At 38.6% G+C, this 17,201-nt stretch overlaps 1 protein-coding gene across 2 annotated transcripts in view; it reads right to left on the minus strand.

Moving 5' to 3' along the window:
- Window positions 1–17,201, minus strand: part of Cntrl (centriolin) — a 77,654-nt gene that overhangs the window by 11,495 nt on the left and 48,958 nt on the right. For both annotated transcript variants that reach the window (XM_003479133.5, XM_063259761.1), the window contains exons 20-33: window positions 16,324–16,440; window positions 15,922–16,060; window positions 15,317–15,468; window positions 13,248–13,437; window positions 11,839–12,146; window positions 10,176–10,384; window positions 7,693–7,885; window positions 5,240–5,370; window positions 4,959–5,099; window positions 4,730–4,856; window positions 3,010–3,174; window positions 2,147–2,306; window positions 965–1,080; window positions 666–883 (exon numbers count right to left, since the gene is read on the minus strand). In XM_003479133.5, the coding sequence (XP_003479181.1) occupies window positions 666–883; window positions 965–1,080; window positions 2,147–2,306; window positions 3,010–3,174; window positions 4,730–4,856; window positions 4,959–5,099; window positions 5,240–5,370; window positions 7,693–7,885; window positions 10,176–10,384; window positions 11,839–12,146; window positions 13,248–13,437; window positions 15,317–15,468; window positions 15,922–16,060; window positions 16,324–16,440 (2,366 nt within the window). The remainder of the gene's footprint in view (window positions 1–665; window positions 884–964; window positions 1,081–2,146; window positions 2,307–3,009; window positions 3,175–4,729; window positions 4,857–4,958; window positions 5,100–5,239; window positions 5,371–7,692; window positions 7,886–10,175; window positions 10,385–11,838; window positions 12,147–13,247; window positions 13,438–15,316; window positions 15,469–15,921; window positions 16,061–16,323; window positions 16,441–17,201) is intronic.

Genomic DNA, 17,201 nt, shown 5'->3' on the forward strand with positions numbered 1-17,201 from the left:
AACAGCTATAAAATTTGTGTAGAAACCTTTGTTCATTCTTTTGTGCAAATATCTAGGAATAATCTGGTTTGTGTATGTCTGTTTTTTAAGTTACTGCCAAACTGTTTTATAGAAAGTCCTTTTTTAAAGATAGGGTCTCACTACATGGTTCAGGATGGCCTTGAACTCACAGAAATCCTCCTGCCTCAAAGGCTGAGATTACAGGTATATGCCATCATGTTCAGCTTTATAGAAAGTCTTGAAATCAAGTAGTATTAACCTAAAGTTTTGTTTTTGTTTATCTTTTTCAAAGTTGTTTTGGTGTTACATCTAAAAACCTGTATACATTTTCTAGGTCCTCTGCTTTTCCACATATACTTTAGAATTAACTTGTTAATTTCTTTAAAAAAAGGCCTGCTGGGATTTTGATTGTAATTATTTTGAATATATAGATTATTTTTTCCTATTCATGAACAAAGTATATCTCTTCATTTATTTCCACCATGCTATTACCTCACTTACAAGGCCACAACAGATTACTTGAGGGGTGGTTAGAAGAAAAGTAACAAGAAATGCTACTGGAGAATTACATTATAATGGCAAATTTGTGAAGTAGTTTTTTTCCCTTTTCACTATGTTCCAATTTTCTAGAGTGATCCTCCAAGCTCGTTTGTTCTTGCTCTCACCTTTTGGTCTGTGACAACTTTTCTTCCCAACTGTCACATTTCTCTTGGAGATCTTCCTTTGCTTTGCTCAAACACTCAACACATGATTGCAATGCCTGCATCTCAGCAGTCATTCGCTCTACTTCCCGTTTGTGTCTCTCCAACAGCTGCTTCTGCCATTCTATTTCCTCTCTCTGTTGCTGGGCTGTCTGCTGCAAATTCTCTAACTCCAGCTTCTCCTAGATCAGATAGAAGAGGGCTCAAACATGCTAAAAGAGAAAGCCTGCAGCCTGCTAAGGTACAGGGGCTCTGTCTGTTACCTCTAGTGCTTGAACCTGAATCTTTTCTAACTCAGACACCTTTTGGTTGTGTTGTAGCTTCAAACCTTGTAGCTCATTGTTCTCAAGTTGCAACATGTCCAGAATGTTCTTTAATTCTAACAGACAGAAACAAAGTATAGTTCATGCTATTAAATGAAACATTTATAAAATGCAACAAATACTACTTACTGACTGAGAAGAAACAACAGACAATAAAAAAAAATTGTGTTGGTCTGAATAAATGATGCTAAAAGTATTTTTAATGGAAAAAAAAACTTCTAAAAGTACTGCTAATTTGTTAAAACATTTTAACAAAAACATTTAGTGAAGATCAAATACTAACAATATTTACTTGCTCATAAAAAGAATAAACTACACACATTTTACATAGATAAAAATTAATCAAAATAGCAAAAAATTTAATATAGATATATATTTTTGACCTCTGAAATACAGATACTTAAATATTAACTCTTCTAACTATAAAAATATTTGCTCACTGTAGAACATTTAGAAAATATAAAAATAGAATAAAAAAGAATAAAAATATAACATTATCCCAGAGATAAAGATGACTTTAATACTTGAAATATTTCCTTGAGGAATACACACACACACACACACACACACACACACACACACACTGTAAAACTGAGCTGTACTTCATATTCACTTTTTATCATTTTTTTTCACTCTTCTGATGAGCATTTTTACATGTCAGTAAGTGTTAAAAACATAAGCTTTTATTCTGGTAATTTGTTTCCAAATTTTATCATAAATACTGCTGTGATCTAAATAAAGGTTTGCCTTCTCTCGAGTAGAACTAGGACCACTTGTTTGACAGATGTGAATTTTAAGGGTTGTAAAGAGAAAGTGTTTGTACTTTAATACACAGCCATATATATGTAACCACCCATCAGCATACTCTGATCAGACATGAATATGATTATTTTGTAGCTAAGTAAACTTATTAAATTCAGTGGCAGAAAATAATATATTCTTTACTATATATACATATATATTACTATATTACTTTAGATTTTATAATGTGCTTTTCTTTGCCTAAGGGCAGTAAGGTTAAACTTTAAAAGAACTTCATCTGGTCATTTACATTTTCTATAACCCACAATATATACATTTTCAATCTTACAACTTCATGTGATTGTTTCTCTTTAAACTTACCAGTTTTATGTTTAGACATTTGCCTTAAAACTACCTGAAGATTTTCTTCTTCTTTCTCAATATCCTGCTTTATAAGTGCAAGTTGAGTTTTCTTTTCACTAATATGGACATTCAGTTCTCCTTTCTGAAAACTCAGTTCTTCGAGAAGCAATTTTACTTCCTGTGTTTAAAAAAGAAAAAGGCATCTCCCTTATTGAAATTATGAATAGAAATTCCTTTAAAGCCAATTCTGTTATTGTCTCATTTCATAAAATTTCTAATTAGTAACAAGTTCATTTTTGCTTTTTTACAAAAACAGGGTTATATTTTACACTACTATATTTCTAGAAAAAGAAACAGTAAGTAACACTGTCTTCATTTACATGTATACCCAACATTTACTATTTTCAGGGCAATGTGCCGTAGAGAAAAAAGGCTGGCTGAGACATGGAACCTTCCCTCAAAGAGGGTTTAGTACCCCAGGCAGAAGCAAGGTAGAGAACACAAACACAGTTAGGGAAGCTAATATGCTCTAGGAAACATGCAGACAGAATGCCACTAACCCTAGTATAGCAAATGAAGAAGTCAGAGAAGTCTTCTTAGAGGAAGGGCAGATAGCTAGGTCATGAGAAATAGGTGGGGTCTGGCTAATGACAAGGCAAAAGGGACTTCTTAGAGAGGAAATGTATAAAAAACAAAGCAAGAGACAGAAAAATCTTGGATATATCCAGGAAGTATGAGGGGAGCGCCACATAACAGCCTTAGCAGGGCCATGGATCAAATGGCACCTAGAGAAGGTGAAAGTCTGAATCCCAAAGAAAATGCTTTACAGTAAGTATAGTATTGTCCTAGGACTCCTTAAGACAACCTACTAAGATGCATACCCTAATGTGAGAGCATTTCTCAGCTACTTCTGTTTCTCCCAGCTGCAGAGCTTCTTGGAGGTCAGCTTTTGCCTGGACCAGACTTTCTTGTAGTAGACACAGCTCCTCCTTTTTGTGCCCTAATTCTTTGTCCAAGGCAGCCAACTCCTGCTGTTGACTCGTCACCTGAAAAGGGAAGAATGAGAAGTCTGACAAGGTCACTCAGCCTTCAGTGCTGGCCTGGAGGTTATATATTTAGTCTAGGAAAACAATGTGAGGGAAGTCAGAAGCTAACACCCAACCCCAAGAAAGAGGTGTAAGAGTGAAATGCCTAATAAAGATCTTGAGCTGACACATTATAAACATCTTTCAAATCACAGCAGGAACAACAATATGCTAATAGTGATTACATCACAGTTATGGTCTTCAAAGAAGTTGCTGTGACTGTATCTTACTCTATTTGAATACAACCTTAGCAAAAGAAGTCAGGCAGAGATTTTTAAATTCACTCATTTTTTAAATTTAAAAATTTTAATTTTAAAGGCACTATGTATTTGTTTGCAGGCAAAGCAGAAAATATAAACATATGAAAGAAAAAAATACAATCTTCTCTTATTAGATGACCACTTTTACACTGTTTTAAACTAAATATATATTTATTTACACACTTAACAGAAATGATCTCAGTATAAAATGTCTTAAACTTCACATCTTTTACTTAATAATTGCTACAGTTTGAATCTTTCTTTTTGTTGCTGTTGTTGTTGTTGTTACCAGCACTTGAACTCACAACCTTGCGCTTGCCAGGCAGGTCCCTATGTCACTGAGCGAAATCCCCAGTCCTACAGTTTGAATCTTAAGTGGCCGCCAAAGGACCCTGTACTGAATGCTTACCCAGGTGGGACTGCAGGGAGGGGTGCAGCATGGGAGGTCTTTAGTCACTGGCAGCAAGCCTCCTGAAGGGGATGATGGGACCCTGACCCCTTTCTCTTCTCTCTTCTGTTTCCCAGCCATGTGGTGGGCACTTTTGTTCCACCACATAATCTTACCATATGTGCCACCATGGGCTCAAAGCAACAGGCAAGTGATCACAGACTGAAACCTCCACAACTGCAAGCCAATACAAATCCATTCATCCCCCCTCCCTTCCTCCCTCCCTCCCTCCCTCCTTCCTTCCTTCCTTCTTTCCTTCCTTCCTTCCTTCCATCTGTCCTTTCTCCTGTCTCTCTCCCTGGTGCTAAAGACTGAACCAAGAATATGCTCTACTAGTGAGCATTTTATTTTTTGAGATGAGGTCCTGCTGAGTTGCTCATATAAGGCTCAAACTTCTAATCCTTCTGCCTCAGCCTCTTGAGTACCTGGGATTGATGCCACCAGCACCCAGCTCAACCTTTGCTCTCTTTTTTTCCTTTGAGACATGGTCTTGCTGCACAGTTCTGGCTCACAGCAATCCTCCTGCCTCAGCCTCCTAAATGCTGGATTATAGGTATGTGCCTCCATGCCTGGCTTTAAACCTTTTTTCTTTAAAAGTTGATTATTTCAGGATTTGTCACAGTGACAGAAAGCTGACAAACAATATATTATACTGAGGTGGGATTCAAATTTAGGTTTTAATATGAGTCTCATTTATTCTTTATTTTGTATTTTCTGATTTTTAATCAAATATGTACTTTTATAATCACAAAATATAAGTAGGTGTTAAACTAAAACAGTCTGTCTTTACAGGCCTTCATTGCCATACCTGGCCTTTCAACTTTTCTAGCTCGGTTCTTTTGGCCTGAAGGAGGGTCTCGGATTCTTTTAGAACATGCAGGTGGTGATCCTCATTGCGTTCTGCTGTCTTGACGTCTTTTTGCAGGTTCTGAAGCCTGCAAAGCACCAGCAGTACTTTAAGCACACACTCAGGAAGACTGAACCGCAGAGTGGTCTCCTAGCACCAGCCCTTTGCAGCCCACAGAAGCCTTACTTACTCTTCTATCAGTTTTTCTTTCTTCTTGTTTAAACTCTGGAAGTCTGTGTCTTTTGCTGCTATAACTTTGTTTATTTCTTCCAGGATTTCTTCTTGTTTGACTTTGTGCTCCTCCAAATTCTTTGCATCAGCCTGGAGCAATCTGAAACAGCACTTTGTGTCACCCTGGCCCTTTAGACTCAGCAACATACATTCTACATCATAAACTAATCATTACCCTCTTGGAACCACACTTCCCATTCTTCTCACTGCAGGCCTCAGTGGCTTAGGGATTGCACTTACCTCAGCTGCTGATCAGCTTTCACAAGGTTAATAGCTGTTTCCTGAGCTCTCCTTTCTAACTCCTCAGCATCACATTGGGTTTGCAATAAATTTTTCTTGGTGTCAGTGAACTTTTCAACAGCACTTTTTGTCTAGAAAAGAAACCATCATTAAAAGCAATTCAATTATGATAGTCATTCCCAAATACTGGCAATGTGAACTGGTACAATTTTTTTGGAAAACATTCATTTTGACCCTCTACCTCTCAGAAAATAATTCAGAAGTGAAGTACTACTACACTAAAAGGTACTAAAATGATATAAAACTTGAAAAATAGAAGATTAAGTGATAGTGCATGAACACAATAGAATACTGTAGAGCCTTTAAAATAATAAAGTGACAACAGCAACACGAAACAATGTTAATAATATACTGGCCAAGAAAAATAAGTTTAAAATTGTATCAGTACCATGAGACAACTATATAAAAAACTAAATTTGCATCAGCAAAAACAGAAAGAGCCTACACACAATCATTTGAAGATTGTGAGATTGCAAATGATCCATAATACTAATGCCACTTGATTATACTAAAACTACACAAGTAAGTGGCAATGAGGTGATTTTATTACATAGATACTTACTGTACTCTGATATTATCAATTTAAGTGAAAATTCATTATGTGATCTGATTTGGTTATGGTTAAGAAACACAAATATTAAATATATCTGAAGTATTTAAAAATCTTTCTTTAAAAGATTCAGCAAAAACATTTTTTGAAACATCGATTTAGTTTCTTTTTGTGCCAAAAATAAGAGGCTTAAAACTATGTAATCAAAAGGTCCCGAAGTAAGGGTTTGGTTTGCACTTGGTTGAACACTGACTTACCTTTGGCCCTACAACTGAAGCTCTGTACTAAAGTCAGTCTTTACATTAAATTAAATATTGAACATTAAATATCCTGTGTAGATGCAAAAGAGCTCGCAAGCTCCCGAAGAGCTAGAAACTTTACCAGACTTTACGTTATTTCAGATAGCTGGCTTCACTATCAGTTCATCCACAAAGCACTGGACAAAACTTACTTGGCACTACACAGGTCACATTGCTGCATAGCTTTTTGTCTCCTTCTGTCAGGTTTTAACATGTCTGCTGCATTTTTTTTTTTTTTAGTCACGTGTTACAAGCAGATCTGCTGCCTTTCTTAACAAATAAGGCTGCTTCTCTCTCCTCCTCCTTACCAACCTGCCTCCCTGAGTGATTTTAGGAAGATGAAGGACAAAGGCATTCTCAGTACTCGTTCACTTACTACCTGTCTCTGTTACCAATGCCAACCATTTGCTCTACTCCAGTGATAGTTTTTTCCCCACTAACACCTGCTCCCTTACAGTAATCTAACAGATGCTAACAGAAGGAACTGCTCATATGAAGAGATGAAGATTTTTTCCATTTCTGTTAAAGTCATCACTCACAGAATTTCTTTAGTAACTAACTCCAATGACATCAGTTCTTGGGCAACAGGTTTCTATTAAACAGATTTCAGTTGAGATACCAGCATAAAAACAGTAGTTCCTGAGGGGTTCTGTGTGGCTAAGGGACATTTTTCATCCTGGAATTCATAACTACCTAAAAATGCTCTAGGAAAGGCAGAACTTCATCCTGTGACTCTGGGCTAGTTAGAGCCATCTCACATCAATTCCTGGTAGCCAAAAGAAAAAGAATTAAAAAAAGTCATCTTACACAGTTGCCAGGGATGTTAAATAAAGTGGCATTTATAAATGAACAATAGGTTGCCAACATGGGAATCAGTATATGAACACTCCGTTCCCACTCCAGCTTTCTTCTGTATTGTGGTCTAAAGAATACTATTATCAGACCAAAGATAGTTTATATCATTATCGCCATTATAACTGGAAGAAAAAAATTAAGACTTGTCACTGGTGGCTTCGTAAGATTCAAACCAGCCTTATTTAAAAAACGCAGCAGAGCCTGCTGTGGTGGGCTAAGACCTGTAGTCCCAGCACTTTGGAGGCTAAGGCAGGAGGATCACCACGAATTTGGGGCCAGTCTGGGCTACATAACTCTGAGTTCAGGTCAACCTGCATTACACAGTGAGACCCTGTTTCCAAAAAAAACAAAAACAAAACAAAACAAAACAAAAGACAAAAACAAAAAACCGGGACAAGAAAGTAGGGTATGCTGAGAATAAACTAAATTCAACAATATTAAATATGCTACTTCATTTTATTCATACTAAACAGCCCAGATGTTCTTAGCCTGAATTTACAGATGAAGAAAGTAAACCTTGAATGACTTGCCCAAATTCTCACAGCTCTTTAACTAGCAGAGTCCAGCCTAGAACTCTCTGAGTTTGGCGACTGTGTTCTTATCTCCTTTATTCTTCGTAATCCTTCAGGAAGACAACAGTAAGCTGTCAGTCACTGTGAGCCTAGGTCCCAAACCACAACAGGTCATACCTTCTCTTTTGTGCATTCAAGTTCACATTCAGCCTCTGCCAGGAGGCGGTCAGCTTCCCTGAGCTCTGAGCGACGTTTCAGAAGGGTTTTCTCTATACATTCAATTTCATCAACAATGTCCTCATGGTGTTTGAATGATTTTTCTATTTCTAGTTCAGCCATAAGACTCTCAACATTTCCATCAAGGAAGTCCCTAAAAATATCATATACACAAGCATTAAAAGATTTTAAATGTATGAATATGTGTAGTCTATTAAAATGATCCACAATGATTTTAGAACTTTATACAAGAAGCAACCTTTTTATTAAACAATGTCTACTTTTTTATTAAACATAGAATGCTAATGGCAATAAATACATAGTATAGAACATGTATGATGAATTCTTTCTTCTTTTAAGTTTTGTTTTGTTTTTGTGGGTATTGGGAATTGAACTCACGACCTCACATTTTCCTTTTAGGTTACAATAACAAATAATACTATGTTGTCAGCATCTAGCCAAAAAAATGTTAATCTATTTATCCTTGTGAAGTATAAAAATAAAGTAAGTCAGTACTCCAGTGATCATCCATTCCCTTAAAACTGTCTTCAAGGCCCAGTTCACAGTCTGACTTGAAAATTACCTAATTTTGTGATTTAATCTGTTCTGCTAAACTATGATAAAATTTGGTAAGTCAAAAAGTATGACATGATTCAATAACTCAAGGGTAACATGATAAAATTATTTGAAAATGGGATTATTCATGGCTGCATGGCAAAAACATAAAAAGATAGCATATTAACAGATTGTCTTTTTTTTTTTAACCAGGGATCAAACTCACAACTGTGTGCTTAGCCAGGCAGGCGCTTATGCTGCTGAGCTAAATCCCCAGCTCAGATTCTCTTTAAATGAAGGGATACAGATATTTTCATCTTTTTATTTGTACATTTCGGTGTTACCTGTGTTTTCTAGAATGCTCATTTCATTAAAGTTTTATAACTAAGAAAAGAAGCAGTTATCCTACTGTTCCCCTCAAAAGACCTCATTGCTACTTGGGAGGCTGAGGCAGAAGGATCACAAATTCCTGCTTAGCCTGTGCAGCTTACAAACTTTGCTTCAAAATAAAAATTAAAAAAGAATAGGCATATAGTTCAGTGAAGAGTAGAGTGATTGCACAGCATTCGTGAGGTCCAATCCCCAGCACAGCTCCACTCTCCTTCAAAAAGGGAAAAAAAACGCCACCTCAAAAATACTCATAAAAATATTACTCACAAAAGTAATAGTAGATATAATCCTCCTTCTAACTATTGAACGTCTAGTCCCAGTCTTCTCATTGTGACCCTTGTTTTCCCTGCCAGGTTATTCCTGTGTCTGTTCCCAAACGGCAGTGACTACATCTCACTTTCTGTGCCTTCATAGGATCCTCTGCCACCCTGGGTTAGTCTGACCTACATGACAGAAACTGGGAAACTGCCATAATTTGTGGGCTGTGCACGAAATGGGCCGGATGTAACTGGCCTCATCAACAGATACTGCATGTGTTACCCCAGGTGCTGGAGTCTAGAGATGGAGGCCCAGCTACTGTCCTCAAGGAGAACAAGTCCCTCGCAACAGTGTGTGAGCAGCACTATGTCCAAGGTTGCTAACCCCTTGTCAGTTCCGGAGAAGAAAATGGCTTTGCATAACAAGCCTGCTTGACCTTTGTCTTAATAAACTCAGTGGAGCTAGGGAGGGGACACGGAAAGCATTTCAGGTAGAGGACAGCAACTGCCAAAGTGTGGCAGCAGGGCAAAATGTGGTGCCTGCAGAGACCAAAGAAAGTGGTTCAGATCAAATACTGCACATGGGAGAGAAGGGTTTGCAGATGGGGTTCTGGTTGTGGCAGGTGGTATATATTCTAATGGTACTGATAGTCACAGTATGCCCCAGGATGGAATGGGAAATAAGACATGGAGCCTAGTATGGAAGCAACTATAGTGGCCTAAGATAAAAATAATTAAAGACCAGAGCAGCTGAGGGGACAGAAGGGGGCCAATTCAACAGCTTTTTGTATGCAGAGTTAGCAGGACTAAGAGACCAACTAGAAGCCTAGGGAAGTGTGGAGAAGGGAGGAGTTGAAAGCCCTGTCATGCTTTTTGGTAGGGTGGGATGCGGGGGGGGGGGGGGGGACGACACACATACTCTGTGGCATTCTCCAAGTCAGACCACAAAAGATGAGAGAATAGCTACTACTGGCCAAGACAACTCAGATTTGCTCTGTCTAAAATGGTGCTCACCGGTGGCTAGTAAATTAATTAAAGTTAAGTTAAATTCTGACCCTCAGTTCCAGTAGCCACATTTTAAGTGCTCACATGTGGTTAGGGTCTTCTGTTTTAGACAGTTCTAGTCTATAACAGTTTGAAGAGCACATAAAGTTTTATTAGACAGTATAACCTAGGTTATCTTAATGAACTACTATCATATCCATCTTGAATTATAAAAATACAGTGACTAAAAATGATTACTTTTGCTGTTGATGTTTCTGGATGGTTCTGTGTAATTCTTCTACATCAAATTCTAATTCTTGCTTCTCTTGCAAAAGACCATCAATAGTATGATGCAATTCTTCCATTTCTTTTTCACACTGCTGCTTGGATGCTCTCACCCACTGTTCTTCCTGTCGCTTTGATTTTAAATGCTGTGTTATGTCTTGCAATCGCGACACTTCATTCTCCTGAACAAAAAAATAAATTAAAATGCAGCACTAAACATCAGAGGATGTCTCCCTTCATTCCAGTAGCAAACTGAAATTAACTGTGATTAAAGTCATGTATGTGACCTGAAAACTGATGGTGGTTTCTAAAATTTTAATCTGAAAAGAAAACCTAAGCCAAGCTAAGTTTTTCTCACATGCCACAGATGAAACTGATGGACTAACAGAACTTCTAACTTTTTCATCAGTACAACAATGGCCGAGAAACATTCAACAGGCCATGAGTGACAAACAGGGTTCAGCATCTACAGTAGAGACAGACCAAGGTCCCACACACAAGAGTACAGTTACTTGAGAAGGCTGCCCAGAGGAAGAGGTGTTTTGTCTGGGATCTAAAGAATGAATAAGCAGGAAACAATGTAGACTGAAGAATTAAATATGTGCAAATGCAGGGACATATAAAAGTGTACCTGAAAGACTATATAAGCATTTGGGTACTTTTGTGGAGTAAAATAACCAGTTTAAGAGATTGCCAATAAATGCTCAAAAGACAAAACTGCAACAAATTACAATGCACATTGAAAACCCACAAGAGAATGTGAGTGACTACCACTGTTAACCATGTAAATGCACACAGACCCGCTGAAACTCATCTGACCTATAAACATGAGACTGTGACATGGAACCAGGTGTCCTAGCCCCTTATGTGTCCTTTGATCTTTTGAGGGCTCAAGTTTGAAAGAGGAGTCTGAATGTAGTTTTATTGCTTTAGAATCAAAAAGTTAGAAAGTCATCTACTAATTAAGAAGAAATCATTTCTTGGAATCTGGCTTAAAACAAAAGAATATAAAACATTAAGAATTTACACAGTGAATTATAGTACCAACAAATAGAGAAATGTGTAATTATTAAAATGCTGTTTAGAAACATTTATAAAACCATGGGTAATGCTTATAACATTCAGGGAGAAAATAATTCAAAATTGGATATACAAAAATAACTAGGAAAATAAGTTAATAATAGTCAAATCCTACTAGCCAGACATAATCCCCACCAAAACCTGTTGCCTGCTGTTTTTATGTGTGTGCATATACTCTATGTGTGAATACATGCACACATACACACACATATGTGTACAGGTGTAGGCACTAGAAAGAATGAATATGTTTCTGTTGACAGGTGCTATATACATCACTATAGTCACTGTCAATAGAAAAATACAAGAAAATGGTTAATATCTGGATTGACAGTATTTCTGTGATAAAATGGCTAAACCAGGTTTCAGACGAGCGTGGGATCTTAAATGCTATTCAAAATAGTATTTCTGTAAAAGAATACATGCTCAGTTCTAAATATCAGCCTTATACTCAATCTTTTGGGATATAACCCTTGTGTAAACAAATGACCCAACTGTATATTGTTTTGAGCTCTCATGGAAGGAGTGTGGACAGAGGACAAGTTGTCTTTCGACTTACCAAGTTATGGTGTTCAGGGATATTGCAATGCAGCACACCCATAGGGATGAGAGGGACAGAAAAATTGGGAGGTGGAGGTCCATACACGGTGGGGGCCCCAGCAGGGGGCGGGCCATAAATGACAGTGCCAGGAGCAAGAGGTCGGCTATTGTTGGGCAAAGGAGGAGGCGGTGCATACAGGGCCATGCCCTGGGGTACAGGAGAACCATCAGGAAACACGGTGTACATCATGTATCCAGGAGGAGGCACAAATTCCTCTTGGTCATCCAACCCGCTCTCTTCTTGGCTATCTCCTTCACTGTCTGCATCTTCAGAGAGACACAACAGCGTGTTATCCCATGGCTTACTAGATACATATGTTCAGAAACAACAGCAGTTAGAACAAGATTCTGGAGATGTAAGGATAAAATTCTGAAACAGAAGTCAAAGGGAGATCAAAACATGAATTTAAAGTATTTTCAGCTGTATTTTAATACTTGAGTTTTTCTTATGCAGATTTTAGTTTATTTCTTCCTTCAGTCTTTATTCATAATAATTTGAGTCTTTACTTCATGTTTCACAAAAGATCAACAGAGACATGCAATGAGGCTGGATAGCACTCAGCATTTACTGTCATGATGCATGACATCCTACCATGTAATGGCTTGTCTCTGCTAAAAGCAAGAGCTACATTTGCTTACTACTGATGACAAAGAATTAGCAACATAGGAGGCACTCAAGGAGTAGTTTCAAATCATCAAAAGGTAGTACTATTTATTCATAGTCTTAGCATAGCTAAATAATTTGCCTATGATCTCATAGTTCCTAAGTGCAAGAGCTGGGGCTTATCTAAGTCTAGCTCTTCCCTTTAGAGCTTTGAAGGACATTTTGCTTTATTTAGCAGAATGACCTCAATGCCATGATGTTAGAAGAGGAAGCACCAAGCTCTAGGTGTATGGGCCAAGAAGCTGCTCAGTTGGCCTGGAGGAAGAAGCAGAGGAAGGCTTAATAAAAGGAGTGTTCTTTGATGACCTAGGTCTTCTTGAAGATTAGTAAGAATCAGTTTGGGAAAGGAATGATGAAGGACATTTTAGATAGAATGTCTAAAACATGAAGGCTTGGGGCTAAGGATATAGCTCAGTGGTAGAGCACTCACACTGCATGTCAGAAGCCTTGAGTTTAATCTCCAGCACCACAAAATAAAAACAAAATCAAAGCAAAACAAAATAAATCACAGAGATCTGAGGAACCAGGCATGTATCTCAAGCAGTCAGGTATCATATGCAAAGGTCAGTGGCCAAAGAGATGACAGAAGGCCTTATAACAGGAGAGACTAAGTTATCTAGACAGTGTCTATAGATTTCCAGGACCCAGTAAAAGGTTATTAAACAGGCAAGGGAAATGAAACCTCCCTATGTGATATGACTTACGTCTATTAGAAAATGATTTATGCAACCCACTCCTGATGGGTGAATAGACCCAGTATCCTGATGCAGGTGGAGGTCCACTGCCATCCTTCCCCTCATGCTGAGCAGGCTGTGGTTTTCTAACAGGAGTTGAGGCTGTGTATTTCAGTTCCAAACCAGAGTCCTTGGTGGCCTGGGAACTATGGCTAGAAACCTAAAATAAATGACAAGAAAACAAACACTATATTATAAATGGAAAGACTGATTTTGAGAAATAATAGGGCAAAGTTAAGATGTAAAAGAGTGCAGAGAAAGCACTTGTTTTGTCTCATTATCATGAATCTTATTTTTCACACACAGAAGTGAGACGTGATTACATGATGATATAAGCCACAGGTCTACCCTCTTGGTTCAGTTTATTTACAGTATCAGGGAGGCCATGCAAACAGACAGCAGGGACATGCATGCAACACAGGGATCATGGCAAAGAGGCCTGTGAAAGTGAAGGACTAGAAGTGGACTAAAATCAACCAAATGGTATCTATTTAATAACATCTATCTCTGATCCTAACCTGCCTTCTGGTACAGTTTTCTAGAAAAGACAAGTCCCTAACCACGTAGAAATGTTATGTGGCTGTTTGATTAGGTTGATTTGGAGCAGAGAGAGAAATGAAAACGAGTTCTCCATTAATGACCAGATTCCTGAGTATGTGTTTCCCTTCTCTCTACCTATTTTTACTGGTAATTTCTTTTCTTTGGTATTGTCCTGAATAGCCCAGTAATCAAGGCAAAGGAAAACAACAACCTTTCAAGGGGAGATACTATTAGTTTGCTGTCCTGGGAGCCTGGCATGGTTTTAAAGCTCAATTCTGCCATTCTCTCCCCTTCTCTGTCTGTAGACCCACCCTCCAAGCTTGCACCCTTCTCAGGATTACAATGTTTTTGCTCTAATATACAGTGTTTCTATCCAGCCTGACTGTGCCCAGGATGTTTTCTTCCTCTTTTGGATTTCTGGGAAAGGGACCTGAGTCTGCTCTTTGGATTCTGGGTAAGCCTACAAATCCCAGAGTGCCTGGTATGTCTAGCTGCTTTTCCCTCACTGTCAGCTGATTCTAGTAGGAAGTCACCCAGCCTCTTTGCTTTAGAGGATAAGTTTGTTGTCTGCTCTTCACTTCCCACAATCAGGCAATAAGTCCTGACCATTGTGCTCCTTAAGATTTCTTAATCCTGTTTCTTTGTGGCTCTACTAATCTAGCTCTCACTTCTCCTTCACTTCAATGAGTTCAGTCCCATAAAAATCTCACCTTGCTGCAAGTCTAGCCTCCACACTCTTCTATTCTTCCTAACTCTGACCTAATATGGTTAGGTTAATATACACACACTCCATTTCCCGTGGCCCAAATAATTACATTAAAGGGGTTTTAGGTCTTTTTCAAATAACCATGACCTTCATCTCCTTTTCCAATTTTATCTTTTATTGTTTCCATCAAACTCTCTAGCTCTACACGGTTAACTGCCATGGCTAAGCCAACTCTCCCCTTCTTCACAGCTGTTTCTTCCCTCATAATAGCCTACTCTTTGCTGCTTGCACCCTGTGTGTGAAGTCTTGCTTCCTGAATCCTTAACACACAGATCAAATCTGTTGTTGCATGCATGTCATTATTTTGGAATTACACTGGCAATGCCCATGAGCTTTTTAAACACAGGCTATGAGCACAGGGGCTGTAACATTCATTGCCATAACCCAGCAATGCTAGCATTTGGCCTAGAATGTTTGGTTAAAAAAAAAAATTCCAAGTACTTTTATCTTGTCTGCAGCTCCACACAATTCTATAACCATTTTCAACAGATTCTCTGGGCTCAAGTTACTTTATCCTCTAGGGCATCCTCAGTCAGGGAATCCCACAATACACGGCCTGAACACAGACAGGCAACCACCTTCTTCCACATGAAGGCCCGATCTTCATCTCAAATGCTAAAAGCACTGAAGAACCTCAACGCATGCTTAGTGTATAAATGTTCTTGGCACCTGTTCCCAAACTTGGGAGAGGAACTAATGTTATACTTTCTTTAGGAAAATTCAGTATTCCTACTTTGGACGATGGTGGTGGTGGTGGCATGAAGTACCAATAACCTTGTCTTTTGAAAGGATCTGCTAGGCTGTTGATGTAATCATTCTGAAAAGAAACTTCACGTCGAAGTTCAGCGATTTCTTCTAAAACATTTTCAAAGCCTCCTTTGTTATCTATAAAGGAAAGGCATTCTGTGAACTTGGTATGAAATAATCTACATACTTTCTCTCTCAACGTACAAAAAGATTTTACCAGAGTCAACGAATTTTACCAGTTCCTTAAAGCTGACTTTCAGACTGCCCTTTGGTAATTAGTTTGAGCTGACACTGAGGACAAGCACATCCTTTTGTGCTTCCCTTACCAAGTAATTCAGAGACAGTAAATAAACAGACTTTTGAACATTACTTTTTTTGAAACTACAAACACACTCTGTGTTTCAAATCAAGCCCCTTAATAGCACATTTAAAATGTTTTTTAAATTCTTTAACTTACGAAGTAACTATCACAGCTCTCTAAGCATGGATTGATGTCTTATTATTAAACATATTTTCTAAATGTGAAAAACAAGACAATTTGCTTTTACAACTATAAAATCACCGCCACAGCCAAATCCCATAATGCCTTACCAGCCCCAGTGATGTTTAGTAAACTCCGCAGCCTTGCAATCTCTGCCCTTTGTTGCTCCATGATTTCATTCAGCTTCTCAATTTCTAGGACCCGAGAGGTTGCCCCTCCAGTACATGCATCTGCTTTCTCCACACAGAACTATTAAACAAATACAAAGTTGCCAAAGAATGAATTCTTTGCCAGATGCACTAATCTTGCAAGCTAATTATAGTTGTGTAATTTTTATTTGCTCTTTACCAGGGGAAAATTGCCTTGCTCCTTCTGTTTACCCCTTGCCACACATGGCGCGTGGTAGAGGATAAAGTACTGTATATACTTTAGAGTGTTTTAAGATCATATTTCAGGAAATGAGACAGATCTAGTAAGGAGGGGAGGGATTAGGGTACCCACACAACACTGACCTGCTCCTCTCTATCCTTGAGAAGACTCTGCAGTAGCTCGATCTCTGCTTCTGCCCGGGTCAGGTCGCTGGCTGCCTTCGCTGCCTTTCTGCTGAATCTCTCTGCTTCAAGCAACTCCTATGGGACAGTATGAGAAGGGCACCCTGCTATCACTGGTTGTCATCTCCATCCCTCCTTCCTCTCAGAATGTCACCTCTGCTTTTGTCACATGTTGTGCCTGGCTGTCCCATACATGTGGTACAAAACTCTACTTTCTCTTACGTTGGTGCCATTGTGGAGCAGCCAGACCTGCTCCCGGAGGGCTGACTGGGCAGGTATTACATCAGAAGGAGCAGGCCAACCTTTCTTCTCTGTGCCACAGTCTTCCATGACTGCTATCTCTTTGGGCTCTCATCATGAGATATTTTTTTCTCCTGTATTATCTTTTTTATTTGTTTGTTCTGAAAGAGGATCTCGCTCTGTAGTCTTGGCTGGTCTTGAATCTACTAGGTAGCCCAGGCTGGCCTAGAATTTGTGGTGATCCTCTTGCCTCAGCCTCCCAGGTGCTGGCATTACAAATGTGTGCCAACACCTCTGACCCAACCTACTATCTTAATCTCATTAGTATCTGGAGCCTGTAAAACAGCCTAACAAACATTACCTTGGCTAGGAATTGTAACAGTCCTATATGAGATAACATCTCTTTACTCAATTGCACAAGATGAAAAATTTAAGGTTCAGAAAAATTATAGACAAGTCTTCAAAATCTCTGTCCTGGTACATGTTGTCAGAAGTCTCCCTGAACTTTGAAGGTATGGGTGGTATGTTTCATTTGATGGCTCCTTTCAGGATTCAAGAGGGTACAGAACCCATAGGAGCACAAAATAAATTCTTGGGGG

Source organism: Cavia porcellus, unplaced genomic scaffold (assembly GCF_034190915.1).
Source record: "Cavia porcellus strain 051 isolate PalLab524CR breed Dunkin Hartley unplaced genomic scaffold, mCavPor4.1 scaffold_1, whole genome shotgun sequence".
In the NCBI taxonomy this organism is placed as follows: Eukaryota; Metazoa; Chordata; class Mammalia; order Rodentia; family Caviidae; genus Cavia; species Cavia porcellus.